The 19,842-nt window shown below is 42.7% G+C and overlaps 1 protein-coding gene across 1 annotated transcript in view; it reads left to right on the top strand.

Annotated features, from left to right (window-relative positions):
• The window catches only part of LOC109937347 (collagen alpha-1(XXIV) chain), a 180,451-nt gene that overhangs the window by 70,627 nt on the left and 89,982 nt on the right, over positions 1 to 19,842 (top strand). Inside the window, exon 3 of the mRNA XM_048601567.1 lies at positions 9,259 to 10,679. Coding sequence (XP_048457524.1) covers positions 9,259 to 10,679 — 1,421 coding nt within the window. The remainder of the gene's footprint in view (positions 1 to 9,258; positions 10,680 to 19,842) is intronic.

The following is a 19,842-nucleotide window of genomic DNA, read 5'->3' as shown; positions in this document are numbered from 1 at the left end:
AACATCCTGTTAAATCTCTTCTGATCCCTCTCCACCTTTAATAATATCATTCCTATTGATCAAGTGGGTCAATGGGCTGAAAGATGGCAGATGATGTTCAGTCTGGACAAATGCGAGGCACTGTACCTGGTAAAACAAACAAGGGCAGGGCCCATACAACCAATGGTAGGGCCCTGAGCAATGCTGCAGAACAGAGGGAGCTAGAGGCGAGTTATTTAGTGATTTATGGTTAAAGGTGTCAAAGAGGCTGTTTTGGAACAATTAACATTTATTTGTTGTTAAAAGAGTAGAAATGTTTGCAATCTCTAGACTTATTGTTATGGGCCAAACTCCACAGGTAATGGATATGGAGACTGGGCAACTTCCAAAAAGAATTAATGTAAAACTAAAGATGAGGCACAGATTTTGTGAAGTTTATAGAGGAGCAGTGGAACTCGGATTGCAATTTATGATAATCCCCGTTTGTTCATGTAACTTTCCTTCAATTCATATTTATATCATATCAGGTTTTCTTAAAAGATTAAAAACCGAAAGAACTGCGGATGCTATAAATCAGGAACAAAACAAAGTTGCTGGAAAAGCAACTGAGGAAGGGTCACCTGACCCAAAACGTTAACTCTGTTTTCTCCTTCACAAATGCTGCCAGACCTGCTGAGCTTTTCCAGCAACTTTTGTTTTTGTTTCTGATTTACAGCATCCGCAGTTCTTTTGCTACTTATTAGAGTGAAAGGGGGTAGGTTCAAAACTGAGATGAGGAGAAACTGCTTCTTGAGGGTTGTGAATCTGTGGAACTCACTGGCCCAGAGTGCAGTGGAGGCAGAATCAATCACTAGATTTAAGAAAGAAATCGATCTGTTTCTGATGAAAAGCGGGATTGGAGGGCTCTGGGGAGCAGGCAGGAAAGTGGAGTTGAGACCAGGATACGATCAGCCATGATCATGTTAAAAATGGTGGAACGAGCTCAAAGGGCTGAATTGCCTAGTCCCACTCCTAATTCCGATATAAAGAAACTATTCACCCTGAATTGAATCAGGATTATGGAAATGGATTATCAGAAGTATGCTAGGGGGTTATCCCTAATCCATATGATCATGTTAAACCATTATCCACATGTTTCTGCTCCATATACCAATCCGCTGATTTTCCTCAATGCCATTTGCCTCAATCTTGAAATCAGAGACTGATTTGTCACAAGTCCTATGTGGGAGAGAATTCCACAGGGAGGATATTCCTCCTCACCGCAATCTTAAATTGTTGGCCCTCTATCCAGAAAGTATGTTTCTATGTGCCAGGCTCTCTGGAAGCAGCCTCTCATCATTAACACAGTGAAGCTCTGAAATATCTAAAATTTTTGATATTTCAGTGCGATCACCTCATGTTATTCCAGAGTACAGAGATTATAGATGGATCCTATACAATGTCTGAGCACAGGCCATTGCCTCCATCCCAGGAATCAACATTTTGAACCTTCACTACTCCATTCTAAGGTAAGTATATCCTTCCATAGGTACTGAGACCAAAGCTGTACAAAGATGTGATCTCACAAAATCCAACGTAACTTCAGCAAGACTTCCTTTTGCAAGTTGGCTTTCTGTGTTGTATGTGCGAGGAAGCACCAAGTCAGAGAGTTTATTGAATTGAGATTCCACCATCTGCCATGGCAGGATTTGAGCCTGGTCCACAGATTGACCATGATCTTATTGATTAGGGATAATGTGGCACTATCTCATATTACACTTCAGATAATCTACAATCTGCTCAATTCAGAGTGAATAGTTTCTTGGAGAAAGATTGATGTGGTATACATGTTCCCGAAAGATTCCATATCTCTTCCAATTTCCATTTGAGAAGTCTTAACATAATTTCCCAAATGGAAATGAATTGAATATGTGCATCTGGTGACCAGGTGGTGAAATGATGTGGTTCTTGATGAAGCAACTCGAGTGAGGTTTCCACCTGTGGTGTTTTAGATGCGTCGGCAAACAGTCTGTCCGTGAGGTGTGGACCCACTCAGTAAAGAACTGCTTCGTCCAAAAGGTATATTAGACCTTTCATATGGTGCATACTGGAAAACCTCAGCAGGTCTGGCAGCATCTGTTGAGCAAAACTGAATTAACTCTGAAGAAGGGTCACTTGGTGGCACAGTGGCACAGTGGTTAGCGCTGCTGCACCAAGGACCCGTGTTTGATTGCAGCCTTGGGCAATTGTCTGTGTGACATCCTCCCCATGTCTGTGTGAATTTCCTTCAAGTGCTCTGGTTTCTTCACACAGTCCAAAGGTGTGCAGGTTAGGTGGATTGGACATGCTAAATTGCTTGCTACATTGATTAACCATGGGAAATGGCCACCCAGGTGGATAGAGTTGTTAAGAAGGCGTATGGTGTGTTAGCTTTCATTTTAATAGAGGGATTGGGTTCAAGAGCTGTGAAGTTATGCTCCAGCTATACAAAAGCCTGGTTCGGCCACATCTGGAGTAATGTGTCCAGTTCTGGTCGCCTCGTTACAGGAAAGATGTGGAAGCGTTGGAAAAGGTGCAGAGGAGATTTACCAGGATGTTGCCTGGAATGGAGGGAAGGTCTTACGAGGAAAGGTTGAAAGAGCTAGGGCTTTTCTCTTTAGAATGACGAAGGATGAGAGGTGACTTGATAGAGGTGTACAGAATGATCAGAGGTATAGATAGAGTGGACAGCCAGAGACTTTTTCCGAGGGTGGAGGTAGCTATTATGAGGAGGCATAGTTTTAAAGTGAGTGGAGATAGATATAGGGAAGATGTCAGAGGTAGGTTCTTTACTCAGAGAGTGGTAGGGGCGTGGAACACATTGCCGGAGAGGGAAGTGGAGTCGGCCTCATTAGGGGCATTTAAGCGGCTATTAGATAGGCATATGGATGATAGTATAAGGTAGGGGTGGAGGTTAGATAGACCTTAGGATTAGAGTAAAAGTTCGGCACAACATTGTGGGCCGAAGGGCCTGTACTGTGCTGTACTGTTCTGTGTTCTATGTTCTATGAAATATGAAGTTAAAGGAAAACGAAGGTTGGTTGGATTTGGGTGGGATACTCTTTGGAGGGTCAGGACTTGTTGGGCCGAATGACCTCTTTCTGAATGGTAGGGATTCTATGGCTTAAAATGTTAACTCTGTTTTTCTCTCCACAGATGGTCCCAGAGTTGCTGAGTTTCTCCAGCAATCTCTGTTTGTTTCAGATTTCCACCATCTGTAGTATTTTGATTTTTTTAGCCTTAAGTATTCTTTAGTTCAGCTTTTATGAAATCTACTTCAAATTTCAGGATGAAAATTACTTTCTTGTTATTAATGACAATCATTCCTTCAGCTGCCTAGATTCCCCTTTCTAATCCTCTCTGCCTTTTAACCTCCTCCTGGTTGACAAGTCTCTGATATCAGTGCTGAGGGAACGCCGCACTGTCGGACGGTCAGTGCTGAGGGAGCGCCGCACCGTCGGAGGGTCAGCGCTGAGGGAGCGCTGCACTGTTGGAGGGTCAGCACTGAGGAAGTACCACGTTGTTGGAGGCGCTGTCTTTCAGTTGAGATGTTAAATCAGGTCCTGTCTGCCTCCTCAGTTGTATGTAACTGATCCCTTGGCATTGAGTTAGAGAAGAGCAGGGAAGCTTGCTCCAGTGTCCTGGGCCATCTTTATCCCTAAATAAACATCGGAACAAATTGGTGAGTGTGGTTCTTTCTTTGCAACAGGAACAGCATTGACTGGGACATCATGTGCTGCTGAAAGACAAGACTTTCCAATTTCTCCTGGAATGTGTGTTTGTAAAAAACATAGAGTTGCAATGGTTTTTTACTTGGTTTGTCCTGAGTGACTCCGTGACACACCACTTTTCGGGCTGTTCCCAGGAATGCACACTGAGATAAAAATCTACTGTTACTGGAGGACATGCTTTCATCTTCCCAACTATCGATGATGGAGTGTGGCAGACTGACATATTCCAAAATCCAGGGCTGGACCAACTGCTGCAGATGCTCAATATGTATAGATCACTGTTATTGAACATTGAGGGACTGAAACTCCCTCATCACCCATCATCCCCTGCAGAAAACATTTAATGTAATGTAAGTGAATCCTGCACAGCAAGCAGAGTAAGATGTGAGAATGCATTGCCTTGTACTTAATTTAATGGGTCTGCATTGGACCCTGATCTGTCAAATGGTGGTGCAACTTTGTAAGTTTAGGAACAATGCATATGTTTGGAGCATTAATTACCTGATCTGTCAAGAAGCAGCTCAGATAATGCAGCTCCCATAGCAACATAGGCTGAGAGCCCAGGATCTGTGATCAAATGTACAGCACAAAGCAATGGAAAATAAACCAAAAATAGACAAGATGAGAATCAGTAAGGCTACTTAGCCAGGTCTCAGTTAATGGGCATTTATTTCAGTTATAAATCTCCATTTCTCCTTATGTTTAAAAACCTGCAAAAGGGCTTCGGCTTTTCTGCATGACTTTCTGCCCAAAACCTGTTCTTGTTGTGCTTACTGACAGGTTTACCACTTTATCCTTTTTTCTATGACCTGCACAAACTCCAGCTCAAAATATCAAAGGATGCCTGATGCGCTCAGTCGATAGATTTATCATGGAGACTAATGTATCAAATGGTACTGGAAGAGAAGTTGAAGAGGTTTAAGAGTAGTTGTAAGGCGAGATTGTTGTAGTCCAGAAATTGTTAGAGTGTGGTGTATCTCACAAAGAACTGCAGCATTTGAATTTATTCCCTCATCTCTAAAACTGCCTTTGTAATGCACTGTATAGTATCACCAGTTCACTGTTCATGTCTCATTGAAGTCAACTGAGATCGCAGGTCTGAGAATTTCTCTCTGCAAAGCAACACAAAGAACACGCAATTGATAGAAAAGGAGACCTGAGAAATTCAAGTCAAATCAGGTACAGGAGGAGAAATAAAGAGAGGGGACGAAAGGTTGGATTGAGAGCGAAGAAGCATAATGGAAAATTAAGGCAAAAGTAGGAATTTAGAAGTTATAATCTTAAAGAAAATTTATTGCCTGGAGGAATGAGAGCTGAATAAGTTTTTAAATATTAACATTTTTTTTAGGTCAGGATCTGATCGTGTGAGCACCTGTCTCATATTTCATGGGATGGTCTGTTATTCTGACTATTTGTTCTGGGTCCCTTGAGGGGGCAGAGGAGCTTTTGTCCTGAATGTCTGGGTTAGCCTATAGAAGGCAAATCTTGTGAATTTGTGTGATTTGAGTGTGGCTGGATAACTGTGTCAACTGGCAGAGAGATGGGAATGTTGTTAATGGGATTATGAACTTTACAGACTTCTCCAGCACCTTACCATGTTGCTCCCCAAATACCTTGTCCCATGGTCAAAGTGTCACCTGAACAGATAATGCCTCTGCTGTTGGGGTATTGCTGTACATAGCCCCTATATTTTTATATGAGAAATACACACCTCCAGGCATCACTGAAAAGTGTGATCTAGTTTTGCTGTGATATGCAAACACATCCCTCCCTGTGGCAGATTTTGAAAGAGTGACACTTCTGTTTTGTTAGACATTTTTCTGAAAATAAAATTGAGGTTAAGTTCTTTGCATAGAAAGAAAGCACAAAGTAAGTTGACAGAATTGCCAATTACCAGCAAGGCAGTAAATTATCAGGTTCAGGAAAATAGTTTACTCTTATATTCTTACAGTAGTAATACTGCTGGACTAGTAATCCATGGATCCAGGTTAAAGCGCTGGGATAGGCGTTCAAACCCCCAACACAGCCAATGGTGAAATTTAAATTTGGTTAATAAATCTGTATTTAGTTGATTAGTGACCACAGAAACGTTGCCAATTATCACAAAAACCATCTGCTTCACTAAACCTCTTCAGAGATCAAAAATATGCTGATAAAAGGAATATAATAAAGCTGTCTAATGGGAGGAATGAAACCAGATCGACAACCTGGCATTGACTAAGGCACAGGAAATGATGATATCAAGCACAGCCCTGTCAACTCTGCAAAGTCCTCCAAACAAACATCTGGTACCTTGTGCTGTCCCACAGATTAGTCTTTGTGAATCTGAAGAAAAGCCTTCAAATCAGCATTAGCAGCAGCTGAATCATATTTAACCACAGGCTGTACCCTCCTGACCTCGAGAGGCTCTTGTGCTGCAGTAGTAGCGTCCCTACCTCTGAACCAGGAGACCTGGGTTTAAGACCCACCTATTCCAGAGATATGACATAACATTCTAAACTGTTTGGTTAGGAAAATATCTGCTCTAATGACCTCATGTCCCCCAGTCTACCATTACCATCATCCCCTGACAAAATTCCAACAATTGTACTGAAAAACTTGCTGTTCAACTGTTCCAGTACAGTTCCAACACTGGTATCTACCCGACAAAGTGGAAAATTGCCCAAGTATGTCCTGTATACAAAAGGCAGGACAAATCCAACCCGGCCAATTACCGCCCCATCAGTCTCCTCTCGATCATCAGTAAAGTGATGGAAGGTGTCACTAACAGCGCTATCAAGCAGCACCTGCTCAGCAATAACCTGCTCAGTGACGCCCAGTTTGGGTTCTGCCAGGGCCACTCTGCTCCTGACCTCATTACAGCCTTGGTTCTGCTCCTATGATGCTGCTTGGCCTGCTGTGTTCATCCAGCCCTGCACCTTGTTGTCTCGGATTCTCCAGCATCTGCAGTTCCTACTATCTCTATATTGGGAGTCGCTTGTTAAACTCAGCAGGCATTTGAAGTTGTCCTAACTCAGTCCTAACATGCTGTCAAATTGCTGTCTGAGCCATGAATCATTCCAAGCAGCTGGTAGAATCACCTTGTCATTTCGGTGAGTTACACTGCATCACCATGATGTCAGTCTGTACAAGTTCAGTTCACACTGAGGGAGTGAGGGAAGTTTACCTGCTCCACACCCATTCCTGCACTCTGTTTCCCAATTCACAATGGTTTCCGATAAGACAAATGCACGGTCTAAAAATTCTCATCAGTGTTTTTGAATCCAACCATGACCTTGCTCCCTCCCTGTCTCTGTAATCTTCCCCCAAGATCTAGAGCCCTCCGAGATATTTGCTCTTCTCCAATTCCAACTTCTGTTACACCACCACCACCAGCCCCCCCACCCCGATAGTGACAACACTGGCTTTGTGCATGTATGGAACGAGCTGCCAAAGTAAATGGTACTCACAAAACAATTACAACATTTAAAAGGCATTCAGACAGGTAGATGAATTGGAATAGTTTAGAGGGAAATGGGCCAAATGCAGGCAAAAGGGACCAGTTCAGTTTGGGACATCTGGTTGGCATGGACACATCTGTTTCCATGCTGTATAGCTGTTTCACTATCTGCCTGGTCCTCATTTCTTCCTTAACCCTCTCCAAACTTCTACCTCACTGTCCTCCTTTATGCTCCTTCTAACCTACGGCTTTGAACAAGTGTAACTTTTTTATCTCTTTTGTTTTCTTGATGGTCTGAAAGGTCTACTCCTATTCTTATGTCCCACAGCTTGGTGTTAAATTTTGCTTCGTAATCACTTCTTCAAAACATTCTAGGGCTACACTTTACCACATCGGAGGTGCTACAAAAATGTAAATTGTTTCTGCTTGGGCCAATCGGCCCCACTACGTATTACTATACCACTCCATCCTGACACCATTAGTAGCCCCATCCCCTCTTCTGCATCCAAAATACTAACTGGTCATGGGCTCCCAGGCTGAGCAGCATTATTCTTATACCTAGCATCTGAACATGCAGGGTCACTTAGGGCACATTATTGCATCTTCAAGAGCCTAAGTCAATGGAAATATAAATGGTGGCAAATGGGATGTCATCCATTTTGAACTAGGGGGTCACAGCCTAAGAATAAGAGGTAAGCCATTCAGGTCTGAGATGAGGAAGCATTTCTCCACTCAGAGAGTTGTGAACCTGTGGAATTCCCGCCCACAGAGTGTTGTTGGGGCCAGTTTGTCAGATATATTTCAGAGGGAGCTGGACGTGGCTCTTGCAGCTAAAGGGATCATGGGGTATGGGGAGAGGACGGGTGTGGGATACTGAGATTGCACAATCAGCCATGATCATGTTGAATGGTGGTACAAGCTCAAAGGGCCAAATGGCCTACTCCTGTATCTACTTCCTATGTTTCTATGGTTATATGTTTCTGAAAAGGAAAGAACACAGAATCTCTGAATTGTAAAAACAAAACAGATTTTCAAACATGCTTTTGTTCCAGTGTAATAGGTCATCAACAGTCAGGTGCACAAAATAACTTAAAAGCCAACCAAGATGCTGGCCTTTATACCTAAAGAACTGGATTCATGAGAAATAGGAACGGGGGAGGCCATTCAGTCCCTTGACCCTGTGTTCCATCTAATAAATTCATGGCTGGTCTGATTGTGATTTCAACTCCTTTCCTGCCTACCTCCCCCAACAACCTTTGACTCTTTAATGCATCAAAAGTCTCAGTCTTAATGACCCAGCTTCTACTATTCCCTGGAGAAGAGACTTCTTGGGATTAAAAACCCTCTCTGAGAGAAGAATTCACTTTCTTCTTCAATGAAAGACTCCTTATTTTTAGAGTGCCCCTTAATCCTGGATTCCTCCACGAGGGAACACATCCTCTCAGCATCATTAAACTCTCAGCATCTTTAGTCCAAGAAAGTTCCCTCCTATACTTTTAATCTCGAAACTGAGGACAAATCAAAACTGCTTGCCCTTTCATCATAAGACAAACACCTCATCACAACAGTCAGCCCAATGAACCTTCTCTGAACCTTCAATGTAGCTATTTCCCTCCTTAAGTATGGAGACCAAAACTGAATCGTATTCCAGGTGCGGTCTCACCAATGCCCTGCACTGTTGTAGCAAAACCTTCCTACTTCTGCATTCCATCCCTTTGCAATAAAGGCAAATTTATCTTGCTAACTACCTTCAGTAACTCCATGTTAATGCTTTGTGATTCACATACAAAGACAGTCACTAATAAATCCTTTGGGTAACTCAGAAGAAAATTCCTTACTGGGAAAATTGTGAGAACGTGGATGTTGCTGCCACAAGGAGTGGTTGAGACAAAGAACTTAGATACTATTGAAGGGTGAGTGTGAAAGGAATAGAGGGACACGTAGGTGGGGTGGCATGAAGAGGGGTGGGAGATGGCTCATGTGGAACGTAGCAGATAGGTTGAATGGCCTAGTACTGTGCTATAAAATTTTATGTTGTGTGATTTAGAGTATGATATAACATGTTTTCATTGTGATTCTTTCTAATTTTAGGTGTAGACATTCTCTGGAAGCTTGGTCTTACAGACAATGGAACACAGTTTTCATCAGGATCACCCTCCCAACAACCATCACGCTCGTTACCTCGGGGAATCACAGCAACAGCGACTGGTATTATCCTGTCAAGTGACGCACATGTTGAAGCTCCAGTTGCGAGCATAATGCCATTAAACACTAGCAATAAATTCACTATACTTGTTAGTCTCTGTTCTCATCGAGTCAACAATGCTTTTCTCTTTAGTATTAGAAATAAGAACAGACTTCAGTTTGGTGTACAGATTTTACCAAGAAAATTAGTTGTGTATGTTGCTGAGAAGCAATCTGTATATTTTGCATATAATGCTCATAATGGGCAATGGCATTCCTTTGCCATTTCAATTAAAGGCAAAACTGTTACTTTTTCTTCCAACTGTGGGGAGAAGCTGATCAGCAAGGAGCTGCTTGTCAAACCACAGAAATTTGTTTCTGGCAGCAAGTTAACCTTAGGAAGGATGAACTGGAATGCAGTTCCATTTGAAGGTGCTTTATGCCAGCTGGATATTTATCCAAATGCACAAGCTTTGATGAATTATTGCAATTATGTGAAGAAGCAGTGTCGTCCAGCTGATACTTACCGATCCCTGTCACCCTTGCTTTCCACCACCTCTCCTGAAGTTACCAGCTCAAGCTCAGGTGACACAATGTCTTCACTGAGTGAAGAGATGCATGCAAGTTCAGCGGCAACAGCAACTCATACCACAAGTGCACATGGACAAAATGTTACTGATGAAGATGAATATTTCGGCCACTCATTAGACAGAGTTGTTGAAACCAATACTCAAAGGAACTTGGGTGAATCAGAGATTTTGACCAAATTGCCTCAAACTTCAACCCCTAGTTTCAATGAAACAATAAGATCTCATCCATTGAATGACACAAGGCTTGACCCTGGACTTGCCCATGTTCTCCCCGGCCAACACTCTAAATCCAATGCCAACAAATTCGAAGAATCACCTTACAGGAAGGGAAGTGAATTGGAAGCAGATCAATCTGAAAATGTTACGGAGAACGGAAACCGAGAGAATTTGAAGATTTCCGATGAAAATTTCTCACCCTTGACTTCGCTGCTAAAACAACACAAGATAAAAGACAGCCTCAGAAATGTAAACCAACCAGAGATCGCAAAGGAAATTTCAGACCAGCTCCTCGAAAGGCAGATGATCAATGCAACACTGTACAGAGCATCAAAAGACACCTCTTCACTAAATCAGAACAGTTTATGGGATGAAAATGGTTACTCAGCTGTGGAATTAGATCACTACACGGAAAATTCACATGAAATTGATATTGAAAACTACAACTATGATTATGAAGACTTCCTTGATTATTTAGTTTATGAAGGCATACCTGGGCCGAAGGGAGATCCAGGACCACCTGTAAGTTTTTTCTATTAATCTAACCAGTAATCCATAAACGCTCATCAAAAAGGTCTCTAGGAATGGTATTTACGATCGTGAGCGTTCAAAATGGTAAAGGGATAGGAGATGTTAATCGTGTATTAAAGGGTTCAAAATGAGAAACTGCAAACGTAAATCCAACAGAGAATTCAGGAGAAACATCATTATCCAGAGTGGGGAGAATGTGAAACTTGCTCCCATGTGGAATGGTTGAAGAAAACAACTTTGATCCAGATATGCATGTGTATCCATGTGAAATTGTATTTATCTATAACCTGTTCTTAAGTGAGTGTGTGTGTCAATACTGTGTGGAGCTGGAGGAACACAACAGGTCAGGCAGAAAGTCAATGTTTCAGGTTTACACCCTTCATCAGGACTGGGGAGGGGGAAGGGATTTTGGAAATAAATAAAGGGAGGGGGTTGGGCTGGGGAAGGTAGGTGGGATGGTGATAGGTGGATGCAGGTAGGGGGTAGTGGAGATTGGTCAGTGGGAAGGGTGGGGCAGATAGGTGGGAAAGAAGATGGACAGGTTGTGTCAGGTCAAGGAGGCGGGGATGAGAGGGAGGTTTGGACATGGGATGAGGCCGGGGTGGGGAGATTTTAAAACTGGTGAATTCTGTGTTGAGACCATCGGGCTGTAGGCTCCGCGGAAGAATATGAGGTGCTGCTCCTCCATTTTGCATGTGGCGTCATTGTGACATTGGAGGAGGCCCAGGATGGACATGTCATCAAGGGAGTGGGAGGGGGAGTTAAAAAGGTTGGCAACCAGAAGGTGTTGTTATTTATGGTGTACAGAGCGCAGGTGCTCCACGAGTTGATCACCGAGTCTGCACTTGGTCTCTCCGATGTAGTGGAGACCACATCGGGAACAACGGATACAGTATTCCAGGTTAGAGGACATACAGGTGAATCCCTGTCAGATTTGGAAAGGTTGTCTGCGGCTTAGGATGGAGGTGAGGGCTGAAGTGTTTGTTTAGCACCTCCTGTCATTGCAGGGAAAGGTACCGGATGTGGTGGGACTAGTGGGGAGTGTGAAGTGGACGAGGGAGTCACGGAGAGAGCGGTCCCTATGAAAGGCAGATAGGGGTGAGGAGAAAAATATATCTTTGGTCGTGGGTTTGGATTGTAGGTGGTGGAAGTGGCAGAGTCTTGCTGTCTCTGAGTGTGTGTATGTTGGGGCTGGATGAGGGGGGTGCGGGTAGGAAGGTTTGCCGCTTGTGTTCTTGCAACTTGAGAAATGGAATAATTTCATATCTTTTCAGCCACTTTATAAAATGCCAACAGTTGTGACGAGGCAAGAACAGGCAACGGCTGTCTAAAGTGTTACAAACATTTTTTTTAAAAAAGTAATGATTGTAAATTCTGTGCTATGGTTCAGGAAGTTGATTAGAAATTGCCAAAGGCTAAAAACTCTCTCTGAGGATTCTAACGCAAGTCTTAGTGATGTTGATGATAGAAACGAAAAGGTAGGCTTGATATCTTTTTAATTATTCATTCATGGGATGTGTGTGTCGCTGTCTGTACCAGCATTGTATTGCCTGTCCCTCGCTGCCCTTGAGAAGGTAGGGGTGAGCTGTCTTCTTGAATTGCTGCAGTCCACCTGCTGTGGGTTGACCCGCAATACTATTAAGGAGGGAATTCCAGGATTTTGACCCAGGGACAGTGAAGGAACGGCAACACATTTCCAAGTCAGGATAGTTGAGTGACTTGGATGGGAACTTGCAGGGCGTGGTGTTCCAATGTAACTATTACCCTTGTCCTTCTAGGTGGAAGTGGTCATGGGTTTGGAAGGTGCTGTCTGAGGATCTTTGGTGAATTTCTGCAGTGCATCTTGTAGATAGTACACACGGCTGCTCCTGAGCGTCGGTGGTGGGGCAGGTAGTTATTTATGGATGTAATGTCAATTGAGCAGCTGCTTTGTCCTGGATGGTGTCAAGTTTCTTGAATGTTGTTGGAGCTGCACTCATCCAGGCAAGTGGGGAGTATTCCATCACACTCCTGACTTGTGCCTTGTAGATGGTGGACAGGCTTTGAGCAGTCAGGAGGTGAGTTACTCACCACAGTATTCCCAGCTTCTGGCCTGCTGTGGTAGCCACTGTGTTTATGTGGTGAGTCCAGTTGAGTTTCTGGTCAATGGTAACTTCCAGGATGTTGATAGTGGGGGTATTCAGTGATGGTAATGCTATTGAGTGTCTCTTCTTGGTGATGGTCATAGCCAAGCATTTGTGTGGTGCAAATGTTACTTGCCACTTTTTGGTGCAAGCCTGGATATTGTCTAGATCTTGCTGCATTCGAACATGGGCTGCTTCAGTTGTTTTGTTGACATATGGTTGTAACGCCTCTGGAACTAAACCAGTGCCGAGCAGTTTTCTTCAATAGCATCAGAAGCATCTTAGTCTCACTGCCTGTGCTTGGTGCCCTCAACAGTTTCAGTTTGTGATGATCGTTGTAAAAATCTCACACCACAAGTAAACCAATGTGCATTTATATAATGCCTTTAACATATTTAAGCCAAGGTATGACAACATAAGGACAGGTGACAAAAGGTTTGATCAAAGAGGGAGGTTTTAAAGACCACCTAAAGGAGGAGACAGAGGTTTCATGAAGGAATTCCAGGCTATGGCACAGCAGTTCACCCTCCAGCTGAGCATGAGCTGCTGCATCACTACATGTGCAACCATTTCCCCCCCCGATACCTCCCAACTGCAGCATCCCAACAGGTCAGAGCTTACCCACCGCAGAGGGTACAGGAGAAGGACTGACTCGACCAAGAAAACACTGCGTAATGATGTCATCGGAGGCACATTGCGGTAACTATGTAGTGCCACCTTGATCGGTCTAGATTGACAGAGATCAGAGTAGATTTATATAGAAACCCATATAAAAACATAGAAGTTAGGAGCAGAAGTAGGCCATTCAGCCCCTCGAGCCTGCTCCACCATTCAATATGATCGAGGCTGATAATCAAGCTCAATACCTTAGTCCCATCCCACGTATCATACCAGTTAGATTTGGTATTATTATGGAAAAGGACACAGACAAATCAGGAGTAAAAGTCTTTTAACTAGGCAAATTTTACAAAACTGAGGAGTGATTTGGCTGACGTGGACGGGACAGGGCTGCTAATGGATACATTAGCTGGTACAATTACAACATTTAAAAGGCATCTAATGGGTTTATGAATAGGAAAAATGTTAAGGGATATAGGCCAAATGCTGGCAAATGGGATTAGATTTATATAGGATATCTGGTCAGCATGGATGTGCTGGACTGAAAAGTCTGCTTCCATGCTGTACATTTTTTAAGATGATAGATCATAGAATCCCTGCAGTTTGGAAACAGGCCCTTTGGCCCAACAAGTCCACACCAACCCTGAAAGCATCCCACCCATCCCCATCCCCCTACTCTACCCCTGTATCCCTGCATTGCCAATGGCTAATGAACCTAACCTACACATCCCTGAACACTATGGGTAATTTAGAATGGCCAATCCACCTAGCTTGCATATCTTTGGACTGTGGGAGGAAACTGGAGCACTCGGAGGAAATCAACACAGACACGGGGAGAATGGGAACTCATACTCAATGAGCCCCATAAGGAAATTGATATTGACCAGTGTACATTGATATTGATCACTGTAGACTGCTATGAATGACTGTGCATTGATATAGATCAGCGTCGATTGATATTGAATGCATCAGATTATTAGAGATCAGTGCATATCGACATACATCTGTGTAAATTTTGTGGATCACTGTATATTGATGTACACTGGTTTTGATTGAAATAAATCAATGTAGTTTGGTATAGATATTATTCTCTCAAAGACAAAAGACCCCATACCCACAATGAGCAGGACAAATGTCATAAATAAAATACCATGCAGCAACTGCGAGAAACACTACAGAGGACAGACGGGCAGGAAACTTACCACAAGGATACATGAACACCAACCTCCAACAAAACGGCACGACCAACTCTCCCTCATTTCAATACACTCGGACATAGAAGGACACCAATTTAACTGGGAAAAGGTTGCAGTACTAGGACAAGCAAGATGAAGACAAGCACAAGAATTCCTAGAGACCTGGTTTTCAACTACCTATGCAATTAACAAACATGTTGAAATAGACCCTATCTACATACCACTACGGTACAAAACCAGAAACAAGACTGCCCACCATGACAGACTGGAACATATAAATTCAGAGTGGGACAGAACAACAGCGTTTCAACGGAGGTTACACAGCACTGATAATGTCACCTAGAAGGGAGACAAAATGTTTGCATGAAAACCAGTCAGCTCGGCAAACCAACCAACAACTCTACTCTCGGGAAATAGGGCAGGACAGGTGATGGAGGTGAAAGTGAGGGAGCTCTTTGGGACTAGTGACCATAGTTCAATTAATTTTAAAATAGTTATGGAGAGGGACAAAACTGGCCCACAGGTTCAAATTCTAAATTGGGGAAAGGTGAATTTTGATGGAATTAGACAAGGGCTTGCAGAGGTTGATTGGAGTAGTTTGTTTGCAAGCAAAGGGACGTCTGGCAACCAGGAGGCCTTTAAATGTGGGATAGCTAGAGTTCAAGGTCTATATGTTCCTGTGAGGGTGAAGAGCAAGGTTGGCAGGAGTAGGGAACCCTGGATGACAAGAGAAATTGAAGCTTTGACCAGAAAAAAGGAGAAGGCATGGCTCAGGTACAGGCAGCTGGGATCAAGGGAATCCTTGGAGGTACATAGTGCATGCAGGAGTTTACTGAAGGAAGAAATCAGGAGGACGAAATGGGGGCATGAGATAGATTTGGCTGAGAAGAATAACGTGAATCCAAAGGGATTCTTTACGTACAGTAAAGGAGAAATAATAAATGGAGAGAGAATAGGACCCCTCAAGGACCAAAGTGGACATGTATGTATGGAACCACAGGAGATGGGCGAGGTCCTCAATGAATATTTCTCTCTGTGTTTACCATGGAGAAAGATACAAAGACTTGGCAACTTGGGGAAGTTAATGGTGATATCTTGGGGAAGTCCATATCACAGTAGAGGTGGTGTTGGAAGTATGGAATGTATGAAGGTGGACAGACCTCCTGGTCCTGACCAGATATATCCAAGAACACTGCAAGAGGCTAGGAATGAAATTGCAGGGAACCTGGCTGATATATTTGCATCTTCATTAGCCACAGGTGAGGTCTCGGAAGACTGGAGGGTAGTAAATGTTGTATCTTATCCAAGAAGGGCTGCAAAGAAAAACCTGGGAATTATAGATCAGTAAACTTAACATCTATAATAGGTAAGTTACTTGAGAACATTCTGAGGGATAAGATATACATGCATTTAGAAAGACAGGGTTTGATTAGGAGTAGTTAGCACGGCTTCGCGTGTGGGTGATCATGCCTCACAAATTTGTTAGAGTTCTTTGATGAAGTGTCCAGGAAGGTTGATGAGGGAAGGGCGGTAGATGTAGTCTATATGGATTTCAGTAAGGCCTTTGATAAGGTTCCATGTGGTAGGCTGATCTGGAAGGTTAGATTGTTTGCAATTCAGGAAAAGCTGGCAAATTGGATACACAATTGGCTTGATGGTAGGAAGCAGACAGTAATAGTGGAAGAATGCTTGTTGGACTGGAGGCCTGTGACTCGTGGTGTGCCTCAGGGGTTGGTGCTGGGCCCATTGTGTTTGTTATTGATATCAATGATTTGGATGAGAATGTACGAGGCATAATTAGTAAGTTTGTGGATGACACTAAAATAGGCGGTATTGTGGACAGTGAGGAAGGTTATCAGAAATTGCAGCATGATGTTGATCAGCTGGGGAAGTGGGCCGAGAAATGGCAAATGGAGTTTAATATAGATAAGTGTGAGGTATTGTGTTTTGGGAGAGTCAAATCAAGATAGGAGTTTCATGGTGAACGGTAGGGCCTTAAGGAGCGTAGTGGAACAGAGGGACCTTGGAGTTCAGGTGCACAGTTCTCTGAAATTGGAGTCACAGGTAGACAGGGCAGTGAAGAAGGCTTTTGGCACACTGGCCTTCATCAGTCAGGGCATTGAGTAACAGAAGTTGGGAAGTTATGTTGCAGTTGTACAGGACGTTGGTGAGGCTGCATTTGGAGTATTGTGTTCAATTTTGGTCACTTTGCTATAGGAAGGATGTTATTAAACTGGAAAGAGTGCGGAAGAAATTTACAAGGATGTTGCCGGGACTCAAGGGACTGAGTTATAGGGAAAGGTTGGACAAGCCAGGACTTTTTCTTTAGAAAATAGGAGACTGAGGGGGTATCTTACAGAAGTGTATAAAACCATGAGGGGTATGGATAGGGTGAATGTACTCAGTCTTTTTCCCAGGACTGAGAAATTGAGGACTAGAGGGCATCAGTTTAAGGTAAGAGGGGAAGGAATACATGGGAACCTGAGGGGCAACTTTTTTACACAGAGGGTGTTACGCATATGGAATGAGCTGCCAGCGGAAGTGGTTGAGGCGGACACGTTAACAACATTTAAAAGGCATTTGGACAAATACACAAATAGGAAAGGTTTGGAAGAATATGGGCCAAGTGCAGGGAAATGGGGTTAGCGTGGATAGACATTTTGGTCGGCATGGACCAGTTTGGACCAAAGAGCCTATCTCCGTGACTCTATATACTGATCTACGTCAACCTGCACTGCCCGATGTCAACCTACACCAAACAATATCATTCTAGAGTGATTGATAGCAATCTGCACTGCTCCGTATCAATCTATACTGATCTATTTCAATATACCATGATTTATATCAATCTGCAATGATCTGATTCAATCTATGCTGGTCTACAATAATCCATACTGACCTATATCAATCTCACTGATTTATATCTTGATCTGCAGTGACCTATCAATTAAGATTGATCTTTACTAGTTCTTTGAAGTTTAATCTCTATCAGTGAGCTGTATAAATCCACATTGATCTCTATCAATCTACACTGATCTGTAGAAATCTACAAGAATCTTCATCAATCTGCAGCAATTTACAATGATCTGTGTCATTATATGGTGATTTTTATCAATCTACACTGACCCACATCAATCTGAACTGTTCTATGTCCATCTACAGAGATCTACATCAAACTACAGTGATCGATATCAATCTACACTCGTCTACTTTAATCAACACTGGTCTACTTTAATCTGCACTGATCCATATCAATCTACACTAATCTGTTTTAATAAATACCAACCTATATGAATCTACAATGATCTATATCAAAGTACATGGATATATTTCAGTCTACACTGATATCTATGAATCTACACTGCCCCATGTCAATCTGCATTAATTTGTATCAATCTATATTGATCTATATTAATCTACATTGATCTGTGTCAATCTAAACTGATTTCTGTTGATCTATGTTACTCTTTAACAAGATCTGTCTCTATCTTTACTAATCTACATGAATCTGCGCTGGTTTACATCAATCTACATTGACCTATATCAATCTACTCCAATTTATATCAATCTATATACCAATCTTAAAGCATCTGCACAATCAACATTGGTCTACAAAACTTGACACCAATCTAAATCAATCTACAGGATTTACATTAATCTACAGTGATCCATATTGATCCATATTGATCTATATCAAACTACACTGATCTATATTAATCTTCTCTGATCTATATCAATCTACAGCCATCTGCATCAATGTACCTTGATCTGTATTGGTCTATGTAAATCTACACTGATCTATATCAATCTATACCATTCTGTATCAAACCACAGTGATTTTTTACCAATCTGCATTGATTGATATCAATCGACAGTGGTCCATAACAATCTATATTGATCTGCATCAGTCTACATTGATCTATATCTACCACAGGCTACATCAATGTACACAGATCTACAATGATTGATGTAGAATACTTTAGATTATTTAGGCCACTAAAGGTTCATTCATCATGTAGATAGTTATAGATCAGTGTTGACTGATTCAGATCAGTTTAGTTGGAATGTACCTTGAATCGACTTAATTGCAGTGGTAGTGTCCCTACCTCTGAGGCAAAGGCACAAGTTCAAGTCCCACCTATTCCAGAGGGTGTGTCACAACATCTCTGAACAGGTTGACTAAAAAGTGTCTGGAGCGAAAAGGACGTTCAACCAAATAAACTCTCTTCCAGTTGCTTGAATAACCAAAACACTGTAAACTATTGGAAGTTTTTTCCACCCCCTCGATGTGCTGGCTGACTAACTTTCCAGTGATTACTCTGCAATTACTGACCCAGAACTTTCTGGAAGTTACATATTGATACGTGATGATACTTTCAGGAAACTTTGAAACATTTAGTGGAATCAATTTTCATCTTGGAGCACAAACTATTCTTCATTCCCAAGCTAAGTTTTTTTTCTTTATTATATCTGGATTGAATATTCATTTATTGTCAGAAAATCAAGGCTATTCCTTGCCTTTATTTGTGTTAATTAAACCATTCTGAGGTGGTGTGGAGATAGAGAAATCACAAACTCCCTTCATGACAGTCTCATTTTTGAACAATGTCTTCCGATCTTTCACTTTTCAAACCGTTTTTTCATATTATTGGCTCCCTTGGGTTTTCTGTCAAACTGTATTGGTCACTTTGCCAAACTGTCTATGTATCTTGCTTCCCAATATCTAATTATGCAATAGCTTAACTTAAGGGTGTACATCAGAGCCCTCTTGTGATCTAAACTGAATATAATAGTTTTCCAGAGATAGTAGGAACTGCAGATGCTGGAGAATCCGAGACAACAAGGTCAGGGCTGGATGAACACAGCAGGCCAAGCAGCATCATAGGAGCAGAGAGGCTGATGTTTCGGGCCTAGACCCTTCATCAGAAAAGGGGGAGGGGAAGGGGGTTTTGAAATAAATAGGGAGAGAGTGGGAGGCGGATAGAAGAGGGATAGAGGAGAGGATAGGTGGAGAAGAAACAAACAGGTCGAAGAGGCGGGGATGGGGCCAGTAAAGGTGAGTGTAGGTGGGGAGTTAGGAAGGGGATAGGTCAGTCCAGGGAGGACGGACAGGTCAAGGGGGTGGGATGAGGTTGGTCGGTAGGAGATGGAGGTGCGGCTTGAGGTGGGAGGAGGGGATAGGTGGGAGGAAGAACAGGTTAGGGAGGCAGGGACGAG

This window comes from Rhincodon typus, chromosome 10, assembly GCF_021869965.1.
Source record: "Rhincodon typus isolate 14 chromosome 10, sRhiTyp1.1, whole genome shotgun sequence".
NCBI classification, from domain to species: Eukaryota; Metazoa; Chordata; class Chondrichthyes; order Orectolobiformes; family Rhincodontidae; genus Rhincodon; species Rhincodon typus.
The sequence above is the reverse complement of the archived record's forward strand: the minus strand, read 5'-3'. Positions and strand labels throughout refer to the sequence as shown.